We start from the raw sequence: 19759 nt of genomic DNA, 5'->3' as shown, positions 1-19759 counted from the left end.
GCAGGCCGGCTCCGAACGCACGTGGCGCGGCGGCTGCCCGCCCCCCGACCCACGTGTGCCGCCGCTCCGCTCCGTTCCGCTCTCCGCCGCGCCGCGCCGGCTCCCCGCTGCAGTCCCGGTGCGGTGCGGGCGCTGCGGTGCCGGTATGGCGGCGGCGGGCCCGGGACGCGGCGGCGGCGGCGGCTGGGGCCGGAGCCGGGGCGCGGTGCTGCTGCTCTTCTTCTCGCTGTCCCCGCGGCCGCCGGCCGGGGCCGCCTGGCTGCTGGGGCTGCGGCCCGAGGACACGGCGCCGGGCCGGGTGTCCCTGGAGGGCGGCGCGGTGCAGGCGGCCGAGGGCAGCCGCTTCCTGCTGCGCCTCTACTTCCAGCCGCAGCCCGAGGGCAACGGCAGCCGCGGGCCGGCGGGCGAGAGGGAGCCGCGCTTGGTCTTCATCGAGGAAGCGGCGGCGGCGGCGGCGAGCGGGGGGAAGGCGGCGCGGGGCCCGGCGGAGCGGTGCCGGGAGCGCAGCGCCTGGGCCTCGGACGTGGAGGTGGTGGGGCCGCTGCGCTCGGGCGGCGCTGCGGGCTCGGCGCTGGCCGAGGTGCGGGTGCGGGAGCCGCGCAAGGGCGAAGCGGCGGCGGCGCCGGGCGGGCGGCTCTTCTCGCTGTGCGCGTGGGACGGGCGGACGTGGGCGCACCACGGCGCGGCGGGCGGCTTCCTGCTGCGGGTGCGGCCGGCCTCCCCCGCGCTGGGCGCCTGGCTGCTGCCGCTGCCCGAGGCGGGCTGGCTGCGGGCGCTGGGCGCGATGCTGCTGCTGGGGCTGTCGGCGCTGTTCAGCGGGCTGCGGCTCTCGCTGCTCTCGCTGGACCCGCTGGAGCTCCGCGTCCTGCGCAACAGCGGCTCGGCCGCCGAGCGGGAGCAGGCGCGGCGGGTGCAGGCGGTGCGCGGCGGCGGGGGCACCTACCTGCTGTGCACGCTGCTGCTGGGCCAGGCGGGGGCCAACGCGGCGCTGGCCGGCTGGCTGTGCGCGTCTCTGCCCGGCGGAGGGCCGGCGGCCGGCGGAGGGCCGCGCGGAGCGCCGTGGCTGCCGGTGCTGCTGTGCGCCGCCGCCGTGTTCCTGGGCGGCGAGGTGCTGCCCTACTCGGTGTGCTCGCGGCACGGGCTGGCCATCGCGTCGCGCACGCTGTGCCTCACGCGGCTGCTGATGCTGGCCGCCTTCCCGCTGTGCTACCCGCTCAGCCGGCTGCTGGACTGGGCGCTCCGGCAGGAGCTCAGCGTCTTCTCCACGCGTGAGCGGCTGCTGGAGACGTTGCGTGCCGCCGGGCCCCACGGCGACCTGGTACGGGAGGAGCTGGCCATGGTGCAGGGAGCGCTGGAGCTGCGCACCAAGGTGGTGGAGGACGTGCTGACGCCGCTGGCTGACTGCTTCATGCTGCGCGCCGATGCCGTGCTGGATTTTGCCACCGTCTCCGAGATCCTTCGCTCTGGCTACACACGCATCCCCGTCTATGAAGGCGACCGGCGCGACAACATCGTCGACCTGCTCTTTGTCAAGGACCTGGCCTTTGTTGACCCCGATGACTGCACCCCGCTGCAGACCGTCACCCGCTTCTACCGCCGCCCGCTGCACTGTGTCTTCAATGACACGCGCCTCGACACGCTGCTCGAGGAGTTCAAGAAGGGTGAGGCTGCGGGGCTGCCACCCCTGGGCTCCCCCTGTGTCCCCTACAGTCCCTGCTCTGCCCACCCAGTGTCACCTCCCAACAGGACCCGGCAGGTACCAAGGGTATGGGGGGAGTCGGGCCCTGCATGCGCTTGGGGTCCACTGGTAAGACTGCTCCAGGGAGACTGAGGCCTGCAGTGTGGCCGTGTCTATGGTGCTATCGAGGTCATGAGAGCCTTTGGCACTGGAGGCTGCTGTGCTCTAGGTGAGGCATCCCACAGGGTCTCAAGGTGGTGGCACAGGGGAACGTGAGGCAGAAGACATCTCAGTACTCAGTTCTGGTGTTTTCAGCTTAGCAGGGAGAAGTGGATCTAGAGAGTGGTTTTGAGCATGTGGTTTAAAGGAAGGAAAACAGCTTAAACCCCTAGAAAGAGCTCTGCTTTCTATACAGCTGTGGTATTCGTAATGCAGCTGCCAGCAGCCCCAGCAAGGCTGTGCTGTGTTTCATTAACTCTACCTTGAGAATACACACAGCATGTGGTTTTTGTCCTGCTGGGAACCGTGAGTGTTTTGCTGTGTGTTGCTCAGTACGTCACGTTGCCATGAGTGAGCCTGTAAGAAATGGCTGCAGCAGTGCCATCCTGCGTTATGTAACACAGCGACATAACACAGCTCCCAGCTGCCCACAAGCAGAGCTGATCATGTGAGAAGGGCCAATCTGCTCCACCCCCAGCAGAGAAAGCCTCTCTGAGTCATCCCCGGCTGGTTCTCAGAGCTGGGGGGCAGCGGCAGATCAGTTTTGTGCATACCAGGAGGGCACATGGGGACGTGCAGGTCATCCTTGCATGCCCACCACCTCCAGGGACACAGGATGAGGAGCTCTGCACAGCACCGAGCACCGTATGCCTTGCAGTTTGTTCTGCACATTCGTTTCCTGCATGTATGTTACAAAGTTCACTTGAGATCTCACCACCTCTGCCTTGCCCAGTGTCAGCTGTTCCCTGGGATGTCAGGGGAGCAGCACAGTCTCCCCCCATCAACCTCCCTGCACTTTATCTGATTTATTTTGATGCATTCAGCTACTTCTTTTTCCAGATTGGTTCGACAGCCTGGTACCCTATGGATCAATAGACCCATAGGAATGGTCCTGTGATTGCCCTGCCCTTTCCTTGCCCTGTTCCTTGAAGGTGTTTTCTGTGTGTCATTCCCTCAAGTGACAAGTGCACTCACACGCCTTGCCACCAGCTCTCCCCATCCTTGTCCCCATCTCCAGTGAAGGCTCCTTACTTTCTGCTGCTGTGCTCCTTTAAACTACTGGCATTTTGCTTCAGGCTCTTCCTCCCCCACATCTGTTTGCCATCATGGTCTTCTGGGGCATTTTGCTGCCCAATCTTCTCTCTACTCCTCCCTCATTTCTCCTTGTGTTTTCTAACCACGTGGCAGAGAACTCCTGCTTTTGGTCTTACAACCTAACCCAGCTCGGTCTGTAGTAGTTCCAGCTCTTCCCCCCACCATGTTCTTAACCCGTGGTGTTGCCAGTCTCTTCTAACGCATCTTTCCCCTATTGCCAGCCCTTCATTCACCCCCAGTACCTCATGTCTATAGATGGTTGCCTCCAGCCCAGACTTGAGCCCCTCCTTACCCTTCTTCCCTCAGTTTTGAAGGCTCCAGCTCCTGCACTGCCATACGTGTTGGATCCCAGCTGCCTCCAGCCCAGTTCACTCAACTACCTAATTTCTAAAATAAAGATTTCTCATTTGGTATTAAGAAACTTCATCACTGTCTCATTTTCTGTGTCAATTTGAGTTACAGCAAAGTATCTTGTTGGATCCAATCAAGGTTGCTTTCCACTTCCAGGTCTTCTGTGACACCTCTGCTAATTAGAGAGGGGCTGGTTGGCTCAGTGAGCCGCTAATGAGGGCATTCAGCACTTCACACATCCCAGGTGCCTGCAGGACAGCAACTGCTCCCGCTGATAGGATCCAGCCTCTTTCCAGGGAATTAAGGTCTCCAATAATGACAAGTGCTTCCATCCCCATCAAACTTCCACAGTGACCTCTCCTTCCTAACTTTCTTTTCCTTCTCCCATGATTAACAGTTATTCTGTCCCTGGTTTCTCTCGATTACTGCCATGCTTATACAAAATACCCACCAGGTTTTCTGCCTTCCCTTCCTGGATAGCAATATTTACTTCCAGATCTGTGTTTCAGCAGTGATTAATGTTCTGCCACATTCCCGACGCCTATAATGTCGGGTTTTGCATAATGCAAAAGCATCACTCAGTTTTCCTGCCTGAACTCCTTGCCATAGTACACAAACATTCGTTCCTACTGAAAATGTCAGCATATGATTAAAGCCCGTGCTTTGCGACTCTCTCTCACACCTCCCTCAGCTCTGTCCCTTTTCTCTCCCCTCTGGCTTGCTGCTCTCACGCTGCATTATCCCTGTTTACCTGACACATTCCTTCTCCCTTCACTGTGCAATCCTACCTACGCAGACCATCAGCAGCAGGTTGCCGCACCGAGTTTAGCAAAGCAAAGCAATATAGAGGGGCAGATTAAGGTCCCACTAAGAGAACAGAGCCAGGAGGAGAGCTGTGTGCATACAGGCAGCATGCAATGCTGTGGTCAGTACAGCCTGCTCCCCCCCATCCCCAGCAGGTAGCCACAGCAGTGCCAGCAGCCCTGAAGCCGTGGGGAGCCCTTCCTCCAGCTGCACCTCCCTGCTCTGTAGGCAGCTTTGGGGAAGTCACAGTCTCTCCCTATTAAAAGTCATTTATGGATTTTGCTGGCACATTTCCTGGGGGGAGTTCTAATGTGCAGAAGTGGCACCTTTCAGCAGGTCACCTTCTTCTGGCATAGGAGCAGTGGAAATTTGCTCATGCCATCATCATCTCTCCATAGGCCGGAGGCACCAGAGGCTGAGGTGCAACTCCAATTATTCTCTGATGGTTTGGTGCCTTTTAAAAGCTGCTAAAAGTAAATCCTCCAGCACTGAGCTTCCTGCTGAGCAGGGAACAGTTCTACCCTGGGGTCTGTCTTTGCTTTTATAAATACACCACAGCCTCTATTAGATGTCTGCAAATCGAACAGAGCTGGGAAAGATTGTTACATGTGCTGGGATCTGTGCTATTTCAGCTGCTTTTCTTGCAGCCCTCCTCCTGAACCCACAGTTATCAGGCATCCTGCTGAGACAGTGCCCATATTCCAGCTGTGTGAGCACAGAGCCTACAGGAACCCTCCCATCCACGGGCTCTGAGCTGCCTGTGGGCGAAGTGCTGCTACACAAAAGCTGCTGGCAGTGAATCATGCTGCAGCTCCTCCTGCAACGCTCATTTCTCCCCAGATTGCTGTTCTGAGCCTCACACTGTGTGAGTGCTGTGCTGCTCGCTGCTCCAACACTGAGCCACCCAGCTGCCACCTCCCTCCTGGCCTCATGGGAAGGAATAAAGTGGCTCACAACAAGGGCACCTCCAAAAAACATTCTGCATTGCCCCTTTGGAAATGTTTAGGTTATGAATTTACCATTAGCAGGCAGGCAGCAGCATACCCAGCAGGCCAATGTACAGATGATGGAAGATGAGATTGTGTCTGCTCTGATCTCCCTCTTGCCTTCTTGTCTGTTTTGCCAACCGTAATACATCAGCTGCTCCAAAAAGCTCATGCCTCCATCTTTCCCCAAGTTCTTCCTAGGATTAGGGTAAGCACCAGAGCAAAGTACAAGAGGCTTTTGTGCTCCAGTAGAGACAGAAGGATGTAGATGGAGCTCCCATCCCCAAGGAAGACCTGGGCTAGGTAAGGTTTTGTGGTTTTCTCCTTTTCACTGCCCTGATTCCTCACAGATCCAGTTGCCCACACATCACCCTGGTGCACAAAAGTAAATTACCTGCTCAGTGCTGTTCTCATGGAACAAGAGAAAACGCTAAGGCATCTTCAGCATTCCTCTGGCAGAGCACCTACATAGAAAACAATAAGGAAGGATCCTGGGCTATATCTGCAGCCAACAGCACTTTCTCTCCCGCAAGCAAAGGCATTTCCATGTGCTCAGACCATGTTCCCCCATCAGGCAGGACACTTTGGAGTGAATCTATTACCAGCAGAAATCAAGGCCCCTAAAACTGGGCACAAAGCTTCAGATTTCTGCTCAGGTATTGTCTCCTTCCATAAGTTTTAGCTGTGTAATTCGGCATTTTTAGGGCATGAAATTCTTAGCAAAGCTGTTGACTGAAAAGAGCAGATTTTGCATAGCTCATAAAGAATTCACTACAGTCGTGTCCATGCTGAGCAGGCACCCAGTCACCTATGGGCTTCCTGTACAGAGCAGCCCTTCACACACATGAAGTTAGTTGCCCATTTTCCCCAGCAGGTGCCAAACCAGGGCTTTGATTCTCAAGTGTTTCAATGTGGCATCAGTGATACCTTCATAAAATCCACCCGTGACAGCTGTGGTGGAGCTGTTAGCCCTCATAACTCATACACTGGAGCATTCAAGCAGTGGTTACAATAGCACAGCTTTTGGAATCAGCTTTGCAGCTCCTAAAGCTGTTTTAGATTAAGCTTCTTGTTTTGTTTGAGTGATTTATCTCTCCTGATTGCACTCCCACTGAAGCAGACCTGCAGGATGATGCTGGAGAAGAGCTGCCACCCCCAGCACTGTCCCTATATCACCCTGCCTCAGACACAGCTTCCACTTTGCCCATCTCCAGCCCTCATACCTGCTCCCAGACCCACCAGCCATCCTCTGGGTGAGCACAGCAGCTCCCACATGTAACTGCACACACAAGCCACAGGCAGGGCACCTCGCTGCCAAATTTTAGGGTCTGCTCCAAGAGCAGCACTTTGAAAACGAGATCATCTCCCTCAGGTGGCAAACCAGATCCAAAGGAAAAGCTGGGTGCAGCTGTGGGGGAGTGAGGGCTGAGCCCAGTGCACTGCTGGGTACCTGCTGTGCTGCTCACCTTCATATCAGTCTGCAGAGCTAAACCTGGGGGTTTATAGCATAGCTCGAAGTGTTTATTTTCTGTGAAACTCCTGAGTGGTCTGACAGTGCTGCTGGCTCTGCCCCAGTGTGGTCAGGCCCTCCCAGCCTAATGGTGCTGGGTTCTCTCTAAGCGATCTGATTAGCTGCCGTGTAAGCGTGGGGCTGGAGTCCTGTTTCTGTGTAGAGTAAATTACAGCGTCGGTGGAGGTGTTTGGCCAAAAGAAGAATGGCCTCCATTACTCTCTGACTGCCTCTAAGTAGCACCTAAGCTTTTTGTAAGGGCCTGGTGGTTTTGGGTTGCATGTAAATGTCATTAACAATGAGCTCTGGGCCAAAAGAAATAACTTCTCCCCTCTCTGCTCTCACCAGAGGGCTCGTAGGAGAGCAGATGGCCCCAGCGCTTGGAAGTGGGGTTTGGCAAAGGAACTGCTTTCAAAAGTTGGACTTTGCTGAGATGAAACGTAGCTGTTGCTGCTGTGCTGCAGCCAACTCGGCTTCTTTTTGCTTTGCAAGTCACAAGCTGCGTTGCTTTACTACCCACAGAACACACAGTGTGCGTGAACCACTGTGCACAATGGGGGAAATAACCTGGCCCAAGGAACAGACTGAAAGTTCGGCACCTCCAGGCTATTGATTTGGGTTTTTAAAGTGCATCTCCAGCTTTCTGGGAAGAACAACATTGCTACTTGCTGCGATGCGATGTTCTTGTTTCTAATTCTGTAGGCGTGGGAGGCGGCGAGCTGCTCTCTGAAATCTTGCAATAAAAGCTTGGTATGAGGAGGAGGGAATTTATCCAGTGGAAAATGCCCAAACTTTAATGTGAGCAATGTATAACACTGATCTCTGTCTGAAAAACATCATTTGCTTGTCCCAGATCCAGGGCAGGGTTATTGGAAGGTCGCCTGTTCCCCACGAGGACAGCTCCAGGCTGCCCATCCCTGTCCCACCACTGCTGCTGGTTTTGGGGGAGAAAAGGGTGTTTTCAGCTCCCCTCAGGATCCTGCAGATCCTGTAAGGCTAGGATCTGCAAGCTGCAGGCACAGGGTGCTGCAAGGGGAGACCACAGGGAGATGGAGAACAAGCAGGAAGGAAGCTGGTGGATGTGGTGCTGGTGAAGGATGTTTTTAGAGTTTCCATCAAAACAAGAGGTTCAGAACCCATTCAGGAGCTGCAAGAAGTCAGCAGAGCAGCGCTGTTGGTGGGTCAGAGCTGGAAACCCAAAGGTTGTACAGGAGGGCTTGGAGGCTGGGTTCTAGGCGAGCTGCTGAGGAGCAGATATCAGAACAGACAGTAAAGGAGAAGCTGAGCAAGTCAAAACAGCTTACAGAGAGCTGGACATGTGAACACTGGGAGTGATGCTCAAAGAGTGCCAAATGAAGGAAAGCTGAGAGTTTGGCACCAGCTCCCTGGGGGTGACATTGTGATTAGGAACCACAGGGACTGCTCTGCAGGGGTCACCATCACTTCAGCTGAAGGAAAGCTCTGGTCCCAGTCTATGAAAGGTAATGTGGTGCCATCATGGCAGGTTTTGGAGATGTACTGGTGCAAGCTGATGGCTTGCAAAGTGTTCAGGCTCCATGCCCAGATTGTTTGCCCAAGAGTTCTGCAGGAGATAAGCTGAAAGCTGCAAACAAACTTTCTGCATTAAAACAGACTAATGCATTTCTGCATTAAAATCAGATGCCTCATGCCAGTGAGGCCATGGATATGCAGGGTGTGGCTGGTGCAGGGAGCAGCTGGTTCAGGCAATGGGACTGCTCTGACCTTTGGCTGTGGCCTTGTCCCTGTCCCACCAGTCCTGTCCCACTGACCCACGGTGCTGGGATGCCTCTGTTTGGATGGAGATCTCACTGTCTGCTCTCCCTCCACAGGGAAGTCCCACCTGGCCATCGTGCAGCGGGTGAACAACGAAGGGGAAGGAGACCCGTTCTACGAGGTGATGGGCATTGTCACCCTGGAGGATGTCATTGAGGAGATCATCAAATCCGAGATCCTGGATGAGACGGATCTGTACAGTTAGTGTCCTGGAGCAGCTACTGCGGTTGCAGGAGCCAGGGTGGGAGCCCACAGACAGGCAGAGGTGTGGGTAGGAAAGGGACAAAGCAAACTGCCGTCCTTCCCCAGACAAGGATGATAGAGAGACATTGGTCCAATGTTAAGGAACCCTTAGTGCTGGAGGCAGACCAGCCCCAGCCTTGTTCTGAAGGCAGCAGCATGCTTTGCCTCCCAGGTGCTGCCCAGCATGGTTTGTCCACCTCTCTGCTGCCCCAGCCCTGCCGCGACATGAGCCAGGTGTGCTTCTGTGGTTAACCTCTGCTCTGTGCCCACAGCCGACAACCGGAAAAAGGAGCGTGTGCCCCACCGGGGCCGTAAGCCTCAGGACTTCTCCATCTTCAGGCTGTCAGACAGTGAGATGAAGGTGAAGATCTCCCCGCAGCTCCTGCTGGCAACGCATCGCTTCATGGCTACAGGTACCCTTAGACTGGGGGAGAAATGGCATATGATGGCCTTGAGTTCGGCTCAGTGTGCAGGGAGATTCAAGTGTCGTGGGGAGGTGGGCTCCCAGCACCCCACATTATCCCCCAGCCCCACTGAGCACCCCCGTCTTGCCTCCCCATAGAGGTGGAGCCCTTCAAGTCCCCGTACCTCTCCGAGAAGATCCTCCTGCGGCTCCTCAAGCACCCCAATGTCATCCAGGAGCTGAAGTATGACCGCAAGAACAAGAAGGCGGCAGAGCATTACCTCTACCAGCGCAACCGCCCCGTCGACTACTTTGTGCTCATCCTGCAGGTGTGGGGCAGAGGGGTGCGGGGTGGCACACACTGACATGGGTTTACACAGGGTGGCACAGGGTGGCCTTTCTGAGTGGGTTTCCCTCCTCCTTCCAGGGAAAAGTGGAGGTGGAGGTTGGCAAGGAAGGGCTGCGCTTTGAGAACGGGGCATTCACTTACTATGGCGTCCCTGCCATCATGGCTATCGTCTCCTCGGGTAAGGGCTCTGCGGGCGCTCCTGCCCTGCTTCCTGTGGGACAAGGGTGAGATGCACGCAGCACCCTTCCTGTGCAGCTCATGCATGTTTGTTGTCATTGCAGATAACGATGTGAGGAAAGTGGGCAGCCTGGCGGGATCCTCCTTCCTGTGTAGGTGTTTAGGGGCACCTCTCATGGCACTGCAGGGGCGGTGGGTGTGCTCCCCACTGAGAGCAGCTCCAGCTCTGCTCCAGAGCTCAGTGGAGAAATGACATGCTGATGCGAATGCCAACACTTAGGCATTTAACAGCTGGTTATTCATTAACTCCGGTTATACAGCTGTCTTATCAGACCCTCCCTTATTGGTGTTGGTGGCCAGGGCAGGTGTGCAGCCTGGAGTGGGGCAAAGCAGGAGGCCAGGCAGAGTTCTGCCGGTATCATCCGGACTTTTGCTCCCAATGAGATGAAACCTCTCTGTCAGTACTCAGCACTGCTGCCTGTGCTCAGATGTTTATTTGCATTAGGTTTTTGTCCAGGGATGACACAGAGAAGAGTCACTGGGGGAGGAGCAGGGAGGTTGGGGCCCAGCGTGGTGCATGATTACATCTTCATTTTTCCTTCTGGTATGTGCCCTCCTTACATGTCCCCTCCCTTCCCTCCCACACCTCTCCCTGCAGTGCCTGTCTCGGTGTCCCGTACCTTCGCCTTCAGCAGAGGGGACTCCCTGGCTGGCTCTCCAGGTAATGGCACCCAGCTTTGGGCAGGGGCAGCCCTGCAGGTGCCTCACCTGCCTCTGCCCATAAAGGAGGGATTGGGGAGAAACAGGAGCCATAAATGGATTGAGCTGCTTTTTTTTTTGCTCTTCCCATAAATTTAATTTCCTGCATGTGGTGCTTATGTTTCCTGTCTGCTTGCTGCTGCTGACCGCGGTTAGCCGCAGCTCCACGTGCATGCTGCCCTGCTGAGCTTGCTTTCTGGGAACTGGGTAACGGGAGGACATTTTAGCAGCAAAGTCAGCAATATGTTGATGTCACCTGTGCAAGGAACAAGCTGCCTTTGTTCCCTGATAAATCAGTGACCAAAATCCATCACGCTGTATATCAGAGGCCATCAGTCAATGTGCTGCCCTGCTTGCCTTGTGGGATACACTGCAGCAGGTACATGTGGCCCTGGGAGCACTGCACCCTGCATGGGGTGGCACAGGGAAAGCAGGAGGAGGGTGCTGGATGCAACAAGGATACCTGTCTATGCATGATGTCATCTCCCTTCTTTCCCCTCTCTCTTTGCTTCCCCACCTGTCCCCAGTGAACCGATCCCCCTCGCGGTGCAGTGGGCTCAACCGCTCCGAGTCCCCAAACCGGGAGCACAATGACTATGGGGGCAGCACCACGCAGCTCTACAGCAGCAGCAACAACATCTACATTCCCGACTACTCTGTGCACATCCTTTGTGATGTCCAATTTGTCAAGGTATGGCTGGGTGGGCTGTGCTGCCCCTGCGTCTCTTGGAGCATCCTGCTGCCCACAGAACCGTGTGAGTGTCACTCTTTGTGCCCAGGTGACCCGACAGCAGTACCAGAATGCGCTGGTGGCCAGCCGCATGGACAGCTCGCCCCAGTCCCCTGACGTGGAAGCCTTTGACAGGGACTCAACCAAGGCTTCAACGGCTCGGGGCACCCCACAGACACCCAAGGAAGATACCACCACTCTCCTGATCGAGAGGAACAGCCGGTCTGAGGGTCAGCGCAGCCCCAGTGACTCTGTGTGTCTGCGCATGGAGGCCATCCCCTTCATCCAGGAGGAGCTGGCTGAGCAGCAGGATGGTGGTGAGCGGCAGGGTGAGTCTGGCTGGGGGCAGAGCTCAGGGGCAGAGAGGGCTCGGGCTGCCCCAGGGCACTGCAGGCAGGCTGGGCTCTTGCAGACAGGGAGCGCTGCGGCCCTGGGCTGGAGGCAGAGTCCCCAGGAAGGGAGGTCGGGAGCGGCTCCTCTCCCAGCAGCTCCGAGGAGACTTTGGGCAAGAGGCTGCTGAGATCACTGAGTGAGTGACTGAGTAAGGTGCTCTGCACCCTTCTGCCCAAAGCATGCAGGGCTTGCTCCAGCCCAAGTACCCCAGACCCAGCAGCAACTTGGTGCTGCTGCTGCAGGTGAGCACAGACAGCAGCAGTCGCCAGAAGGTGAGCAGATGCCAGAAGAGAGCTCCAATCTCACCCCGCTGATCACCTGAGCAGCAGCGTGGCCAGAGCACGGTGCTGGAGGCCCACGTGGACCCCAGGTAGGAACCTGCACTTTGCTCCCCTAAACAAACAGGAGGTTGGTTTTCACATTGCAAAATCAAGTTTTGTGCTGTTCAAACAGCAAAGTCAAATGATAGAGGGTGCAGAAATACCCACCCTGTGCTTAACAGCAATAGGCAAGGGCAGCCCGGAGCAGGCATACACATAGCAGAGGGCTGCATCAGGGTCCAAGGCTGCAACAACAGTGCCCAGGCACTCATAGGGTGGTGAGGGCAGAGAGAGAGGAGAAAACAAGGTCCCTACTCACACTTTTTACTCTGTCCTCCTGCACTGGGCTGTGCACATCTTCCAGGTCTGCAGCATGGTGGTCTCCTGCCACAAGGCCCGTGTCCAGCAGCAGCAGGTCTGCACTCACTCTGCTCGCCCGCTCGTGCCGCCCCTCCCTGCAGGACTGCAGAGCCCCATCCCCAGGCCAAAGGACACACTGCAGGGACTGAAGCATCTAGTGGCACGGAGCAGCTTGCTGGAGCCTGAGGGCCCCGGCCCAGCTGCTCCCTGGTAGTACCTGGTCTCAAGGAAGAGGTGGAGAAAGAAAAGGGGGAGAAGTGTTCCCTGCTGGCAGCACAGGGAGGGGCAGCCCAAGCCACAACACCCTCAGCATCATTGCGCATCCCCATCCTGTGAGGCCTGGAGCCCCCCCCTGCTGGGCACTGCACACACGTGCTCTCCGCCATAAGGAGACAATGCTATTTGGGGGGTGCCACCCACAGCTCAGGGCCCCAGTACACGTCTGTGCCGTGCCCAGTGCCATGCACAGCCGCAGCGCACGCCAACATCGCCGCAGCCCGGCGCGGGAGCACAGCTCACCCCCATGACCGGCTGCTCCGCACCGCATTGACCATCCTCTGCGCGAGGCAGGCTTGTGCCGAGCCTCCGGGTCAGCACCGACCGGTCTGTAGTTTTGTAGAAGCTGAACGCAACAGGGATGTCAACATTAAAAGCAACTTCTCCCTGAGTGATGCCCTGATTGTGTTAATGGGTGCAGGGGCAGCTTCTCCTGTTATGTGTGGGGATGGGCTCTGGGGCAAGGGTTAGACCACAGCAACACAGACATGGGCTGGGGAGGGAGAACAGGAGTTAATAATACACGTGCTGGGGTACAGTTTGAGATAGTGGAAGAAATCCTGTGGGCCAGCAGTGCTGATAAAACCTCAGCTGGAATTACGGCATCCCTGCCTGGGTTCTGCCCCACTAAGGAAATAAAGCCATTAACAGGAGGCCAAGGGAAAGCAAGGGCTGGAAAACAACCTGCCCAGAGAGGCTGAGGGAAACGAGGTCGCAGAATCGGAACCGGTGGAGGATAAGAAAGGGAAAGAGGAAGCTGGCAAGCACATAAAAAGCTCTTGGAAAAGAGAAAAAGAATAATCTGTTCTCTGTTGCCATGGTGAGATAATAGGTAATGAGCTTATACCATAGGAAAAGAGAAATGTAGGTCACTCGTTAGAAAAATAAGCCTGGTAAGCGTAGCAGAGTGCTAGTACAGGCTCCATGTCTGGAGATCCCTAAGGAGTGTAACCAGATGTCAGAAATAACAGCCTCTTTCCCTTGAGATCAGCCCTGGAAGTCATCCTTTAACCATCATCATCCCATCTGTGGGTGGGCACCGAGGAGAGAAAAGCTCCCACTTCTCCCATTGCAGAGAAAATGCTGCCTCAGTCTCACATTTGTGTGATATGAATAACCATGCTGAGAAAGACAGAGACATAAGAAGATGCATGAATCCCCTTGGCCTGACAAGGGAAGCAGTGGAAGCTTCCTGAAAGCCACAAAGCATCTGCTTCATTCCACAGACTACAGACAAAACCAGAGACTGAATGCACCCTGCAAACACAGCAAAGGAACAAGGCACAGTTTTCCCCTTTACTTTCTAAGGTGTAGCATAAGCAAAATCCCTGAAGGCTATCACTGACTGACCCAAAGAAATGAGGTTGTTCCACTTTCCTCATCAAGACCTTGGCAGGAGTCTGTTGTATCAAGGTGGCAATATCAGCTCCTGACTGCAGAGAGCAGCAGCAGATGGTCCTAGCACTTCTTCAGTGCCAGAAACCCAGGCTGCTGCTGACAGAACCCCACTAAAGCCAAAGAAAGTATGAGTTCACCAGCAGTCTGCAGAATAACAAACAAACAAACCACAGCCCAGGAGCTCAGGGCCAGGGAGAGAGGCCAGACGGCTGGGTAACACATGGACATCCAGCAAGGAAACACAGACAGAACAGGGCAGAAGGTACAGCAGGGGGAGAAACAGGAATGATGGACGTGAAGAACTGGTCGGCCACATGCAGAATCACAGGGGACTCTGAACTACACTACTCCAATAGGACTGTGCTCAATTAGTAGCAACAGTGATAAGAAACGCAACACACTACAAGGGAGAAAGGGAAACAAAACACATGGAGTGAAGCCAAATGGGCAAAGCAAGATGCCAATGTTTTAACGTCAGCTTGGAAGAGATCGACATAGCCCGAAGGCAGCAGGGTGCAGAGGAAAGGAGTCACCTTCACCTTACTGTGCCAAGTAGTATAGCTCCACAGTGTGTGCCCTTCCACCAGCAGCAAGCTGCCAGCATGGCAGGCAGTGCTCACACAGGGAAGACATTACACAAGGCAGGGATAGCATTCAGAGACGGAGATTTAATTTTCTGTCAGCAATACTAAGCAATCATCACAGTTACAAATGTTTGCTCGCATCAGGCTCGGAAAATGTGTGGAGGAAAGCTAGGAACAGCTTTGCCCCTGCACAAATACTATCAAGTGACAACAGTTGACAATTTGTCTCAGAGAACTATTTGGGCTGTTAACCCATCCCACATTGCACTGGCACCGGACTTAGCCTAGATCAAACAGATCAGTGTAAGGAGTTGATTTGGATGTGCTAAAGATGCAGCTCTAAGTGCCTGAATACCAGGCTGCTGTCAAACAAGAACTAAGGCAGCTCATGCTGCCCCCACCTCTTGGGGCTTATCATATTGCAAGGGGTACTTCACTGAAGGTCAAAATAAGACTATCCCAAATTGAGCTACTGCTCCCATCTTTATTAAACCCCAAGAGGTGTGGACATGGCAAGCCATGAGTAAGACAGGACTACACATTACAGCTTTGGTGAGTTCATGTACGTTTGGTTGTTCGTGTGCTTCACTGGATTTTTGTGACAGCTTCATAGATGGACTTGGCCACATAGTCCAGGTTCTTGGTAGTCAGACCACACATGTTGATGCGCCCACTAGCCATCAGGTAGATGTGTTTTTCCTTGATCATGTACTCCACCTGCTTAGCTGGAGAAGCAATTAAACATCAGGTCAGAGCAGTAATTCCAAAGCTTAGAAAAGCCCAGAGAACCAAGTGAAGCTGGCTGAATCTTCCACAATAAGCAAAATACTTTCAGCACCAGACACTAAAATGCTGATGCTTCAGCCCTGCCTAGCTACAATGGCAGCGATACCAGATCCCCCAAGAAATTCTTGCCTTGATTTCTTCAGCCCATTTCACCCTCAGCACCACCTTCTTCATCCAATCCCCACTTCCCCTCTAAAGGCAGCACTAGAACACTTTGTACTTACGGTTCAACCCTGTAAAGCTAAACATGCCAATTTGATCTGTGATGTGACTCCAGGTGCCTGGGGTCCCAAGGGACTCCAGGCGAGACCGAAGCTCTGACCGCATCAGCAAGACCCGATCTGCCATTGTCTTCACATTGTCCTTCCTGCAGTGGCAAGAAGCAGAGAATGAGGGTAGGCACCTACCTGGTTTAGAGCCCAACACTCACAGAGAAAACCTCTCCTTTCCCTCTCCACTGGTCCTAATACACTTACCACTCTGCAAAGAGCTGTGGGGAAGTAAGTGTAGTCGCCACAATGCGTGCTCCCTGGGTGGGAGGGTTGGACCAAGTGGTACGCACAATCTTCTCCATCTGGGAAAGCACACGCTGCACATTGTCTTCATCCTTCCCCACCACAGTCAGGTTCCCCACACGTTCATCTGTAGACAAGCCAAGAGAAATGAGTCTCTGGTCCTACACATTGCTGCAAAGCAGGGCTCTGCCCTCCTCCAAGCATGCCAGCCCCATATGTCTGGGTATGATGCCGCTGGGCCAGCTTACTGCCAGACACTCACTGTAGAGCCCAAAGTTCTTGGAAAACGACTGTGCACAGAAGAGCTCAAAGCCCTCGGAGACAAAGTATCGCACAGCCCAGGCATCCTTGTCCAGGCTGCCAGAGGCAAAACCTTGATACGCCGAGTCGAAGAACGGAAACAGGCACCGTCGCTGGAAGGAGGAAAAGTGTTAGAGGGAAATCCCTTTTCCACAACCTTCACTTTAACCCCCACCACTGTCCCCACTGGAGGACAAATGACCACTGAGCTTCTAGATGAATACAAAGGAAACATACCCCAGAAACATTAGACTACTGTCTTTTCACTAGAGATAAAGGAAGACTGAGGTGGTCAAGAAAAGGTCAAATGCAGAAGAAAACTGTAGCAGTTCCCTCCTTCCTATTCTGAAGGAAGCAGTGCACAAGATAAGCACTGTCTTATATCCTAGTATCAAGCACCTGTAAAAAGTAGGTGCCCTCTACTTTTCCAGCACAGAAAACTTGTACTGAGCTTCTCCTACTGAATCTGCAGTTAAGAATTTGAAGGCATGACCATTAATTGGGATGTTTCCATTTTCTGAGCCCCCTGTTCTCACAGGACAGACAATTAGTATCCTGGTAGCCTCTCCCTTCAATACTTGCCCTATGGGACACTTCTCTTTCCTGCCACATCTCATGACATTCCCTGGAACCTGATCTGGATGCAAGTGTTCCAGCTGGCACAAGAGCTTTCTGTCCATTCCACACTGATATAGCCCGGTCAGAAGCCATACCTTCATAACAGCGGCAATCTGCTTCCACTGGTCTGGAGTAGGGTCTGTGCCTGTTGGGTTGTGTGCACAGGCATGGAGGATGAAAATGGAGAACTCTGGGGCTTTCTGGGGAGAGAGCAGGTCTCTGTCACATGCAGTACCACATTAAAGCACTCAAAGCACAGGTAGAGACTGTGAGCTGCTCTGGGCACCAAAAGGCGATCTTTTCAGCAGGGATGCACTTACAGAGCTCAACCAGCTGCTGAACGTCCAGGACCAAGCTCAGCCCATCCCATCCCATTCCTGTTTTACTCACCTCCATGTCATCCAGCAGCCCCTGGAGGTCCAAGCCCCTGTTGGCAGCATCCCAGTAGCGGTAGGTTCTAATATCTTTAAACCCGGCATCCATAAATACAGAGTTGTGGTTCTCTGAGGAAAGAAATCACAAAACATGAGATGTGAGACCAGCAAAGCACCTCCTCCGATCCTAACAGCTCCCTAAATAACCCCAAAACACAGAGACACAGCCTTCAGCCTGAGAAAGAAGATCTCTCGGTCTCCAGTCCCCTGACCCAGGGAGGCGGCAGCACTCACCCCATGTTGGGGACGAGACGTACACAGGGGTGGCAGTGTTGTTGTTCCCATTGTACCAACGCCGTAGGAACTCGGCACCTATACGCAGAGCACCTGTCCCACCCAAACCCTGGACACTTCCAACCTGGAAAACAGAAAGAAACCACAGGGTCAAACAATGTGCACAGGGCATGGAAACAAGTAGAAAGAGCCAGGACAGCGGACCCACCCTCTTCTGTGCAATGGCCGGGCTGTCATCGCCCAGCGCGATGCGGGAGGCGTTGGCGCGGAACTCCGGCAGGCCGAGGATGGGCAGGTACTCGTGGTTCAGGCTGGTGTTGGCGGCGATCAGCTGCTCCACCTTCCTCACCACCGGCAGCACCCAGGGCTGCCCTTCATCCGTGCGGTACGCTGCGGGCCGACAGGGGCACACACGGGTCACACACACGGGTCACACACACGGGTCACACACACGGGTCACACACACATATACAGGTCACGACCTTCCCCAGCCCGCACGTGTGCGCCCTGCCGGGTCACGCCGTCCCCACCCGGATGTCGCTCCGTGGGACGAGGCCTCGCTACGGCCACCGGCCCGGCCTCGCTGCCGGGACAGGCCCCGCCGCAACAAGGGAGGCCTCGGACTCACCGCCCACACCCAGGTTGACCTTCCGCGAGTCGCCGTCCTCCCGGAAGTCCGCCGTCAGCTTGAACACGGCCACGGGGGGAGCGCGGGGCACCGGGGCGAAGATGGACGCGGCCATGGCGGAGCCGGTACCGCACGGTGCGCAGCAACCACCGCGCAGCTCCTGGAGGAGACCCTCACCTTCAGCGGGGGGGCGGGGCTGCGGGGCAGCTCCACCAATCGGCGAGGAGCCGGGACAGACACCGCCCATATTTCAGCCAATCGGCGGCGGCCGAGCCGTCGGGTGGCGGTGGCACCGATTGGTTGTCGGTGCCGTGGATCCACCCACTCCCGGGTGGCGGCGGCGGGATCGTTACCTGCCAGCGGGAACGGCCGGAGCAAGGGACGCGGGGCGGTACCGGGACACGGGGCGGTACCGGGGCACTGTGCGGTACCGGAGCACAGCGCGGCCCCGCTCCGCCCTCCCCGTGACCCGTCCCGTCGCCGCCTGCCGGCCGGGAGCAGCCTCGCTCCGCCGCCGGGCAACGGTTGCTACCGGCGGAGATTCGCGTTCTCTCTCGCCCCGGTTACGGTGCGTTCGGTACCGGGAGCCGCCCCGCCGCCGGCAGCGGGCAGCGAATCGCTCCGCATGGGGCTCATGGCACGGGATGCTCCGCGCTGCGGGTCCGCCGCTGTGCCGGGCGGGGACGGCAGAGGGCAGAGCCGCCCCGCGCATCACGGGGCTCCGCCGCTCAACGGGAGCTCGGCGCGGCCCCGTCGGATCCCGGTGCGAAACCTGCGGCGCCTGGGAAAGTCTTCAAGGCGAACAGGAAGGGCGGCGGCAACCGCAGCCGAGCTGGGGCGGCTCGAAGGTGCGCGACGCTCCCCGTGATACGGAACGGAACGGAAGGGGACTCGCCGTTCATCGAGTGTATTGGCAGAGTGGGGTCACAGCGCCATAGTGATGAGCTGCAAACGTTGTCAGGTGCTGTGAGGGCACCTGGAAACCCTAATTGCAACCCCAACCTTATTCCTGACCCTAATCTTGACCCTAATCTTATTCATATTCTCAGCCCTTACCCTATAACCCGATAAGGGGCACTTGGGCTTCTTAAGGGCTACAGATGCTGCTAAATGCACTGATGAGTAAAGATGTGGTGATGGGGAGGGAAGCAACTGCTGAAAATGGGCACTGGGGGGTAAACGGAGCTGCCCGCTATGGGATGAGTCGTGCTCAGGAGGAACTGAGCCCTGCACTGCTGGAGGGTCTAAGCAGGGCTGCTGAGAGCTGCCTATTTCTGGAGCACACAGAAGCACAGGGGAGCTCTGAGACTGGCGGCCTTGTGCTCCTCTTACTGGTTCCTGACCCAGGCACTGGGACGTCTGGGGACAGGGCTGAGCCCTTTTGCAGTGCAGGGAGGTCAGGAAGGCACGCTGGTGCTGCCTGCCAAGCTGGCTGTGCCAAGCCACTGTGCAGGCCACTCACAGGCAAATAAATGAAATAATAGTTTTCCCCAGATGAGCTCAGTCTGTTTCCCTTCCCCAGGGGCTGCGGGAAGCACAGCAATGTGGGTGTGGGCCCAGCAGGAGCGACCCCCGGAGCAGTGTGGGGTTCCTTTGGGTGCAGCTGCAGGAAGGAGACAGGCGCGGGGCAGCAGGCGGCTATGCCTCACCGCATCCCCACAGCCCCGCGCTTTCATCTCCGCAGCCCACACAAAGGGTGCCACCGAGATGCATGAAAAAACAAGAGCAATATGGGAGTGGGCCCCGGGGCAGCCGCCCTTCATCTTCTCTGCTCGGAGTGACATCCCGCAATGACCTGCCACTCACCGGGCAGGC

General features: G+C 56.0%; 3 protein-coding genes across 5 annotated transcripts in view; 1 reads left to right on the top strand and 2 right to left on the bottom strand.

Annotated features, from left to right (window-relative positions):
- Nucleotides 1-1030, bottom strand: part of HPSE2 (heparanase 2 (inactive)) — an 84445-nt gene extending 83415 nt beyond the window's left edge. Inside the window, exon 1 of the mRNA XM_032445574.1 lies at nt 944-1030. The gene's annotated coding sequence lies outside the window, so the exon portion shown is untranslated. The remainder of the gene's footprint in view (nt 1-943) is intronic.
- Nucleotides 84-11850, top strand: CNNM1 (cyclin and CBS domain divalent metal cation transport mediator 1). Of its 2 annotated transcripts, XM_015867077.2 has the most exons (11): nt 86-1661; nt 8494-8637; nt 8953-9093; nt 9243-9412; nt 9511-9610; nt 9714-9761; nt 10268-10330; nt 10896-11059; nt 11148-11427; nt 11515-11627; nt 11734-11850. In XM_015867077.2, the coding sequence occupies exons 1-10, from the start codon at nt 146-148 to the stop codon at nt 11616-11618; spliced, it is 2730 nt and encodes a 909-aa protein (XP_015722563.1). In that variant the 5' UTR covers nt 86-145; the 3' UTR covers nt 11619-11627; nt 11734-11850. The 2 variants fall into 2 exon arrangements, with proteins under 2 accessions (XP_015722565.1, XP_015722563.1); XM_015867079.2 differs by lacking the exon at nt 11515-11627 and having other exon boundaries at nt 84-1661; nt 11670-11778.
- A 2643-nt stretch (nt 11851-14493) lies between these two features.
- GOT1 (glutamic-oxaloacetic transaminase 1) lies at nt 14494-18400 on the bottom strand. Of its 2 annotated transcripts, XM_032445579.1 has the most exons (10): nt 18298-18400; nt 17945-18104; nt 17525-17706; nt 17317-17440; nt 17039-17151; nt 16744-16848; nt 15993-16143; nt 15692-15857; nt 15440-15582; nt 14494-15154 (listed from the first exon to the last, which is right to left on the bottom strand). In XM_032445579.1, exons 2-10 carry the CDS (start codon nt 18057-18059, stop codon nt 15015-15017), a joined length of 1239 nt encoding a protein of 412 aa, XP_032301470.1. In that variant the 5' UTR covers nt 18060-18104; nt 18298-18400; the 3' UTR covers nt 14494-15014. The 2 variants fall into 2 exon arrangements, with proteins under 2 accessions (XP_032301470.1, XP_015722585.1); XM_015867099.1 differs by lacking the exon at nt 18298-18400 and having other exon boundaries at nt 17945-18141.
- Between the last annotated feature and the right edge of the window lie 1359 nt (nt 18401-19759).

The sequence above is a fragment of the Coturnix japonica genome, chromosome 6 (assembly GCF_001577835.2).
Source record: "Coturnix japonica isolate 7356 chromosome 6, Coturnix japonica 2.1, whole genome shotgun sequence".
In the NCBI taxonomy this organism is placed as follows: domain Eukaryota; kingdom Metazoa; phylum Chordata; class Aves; order Galliformes; family Phasianidae; genus Coturnix; species Coturnix japonica.
Note: the sequence above shows the minus strand (reverse complement) of the source record. Positions and strands in the feature narration are given on the sequence as shown.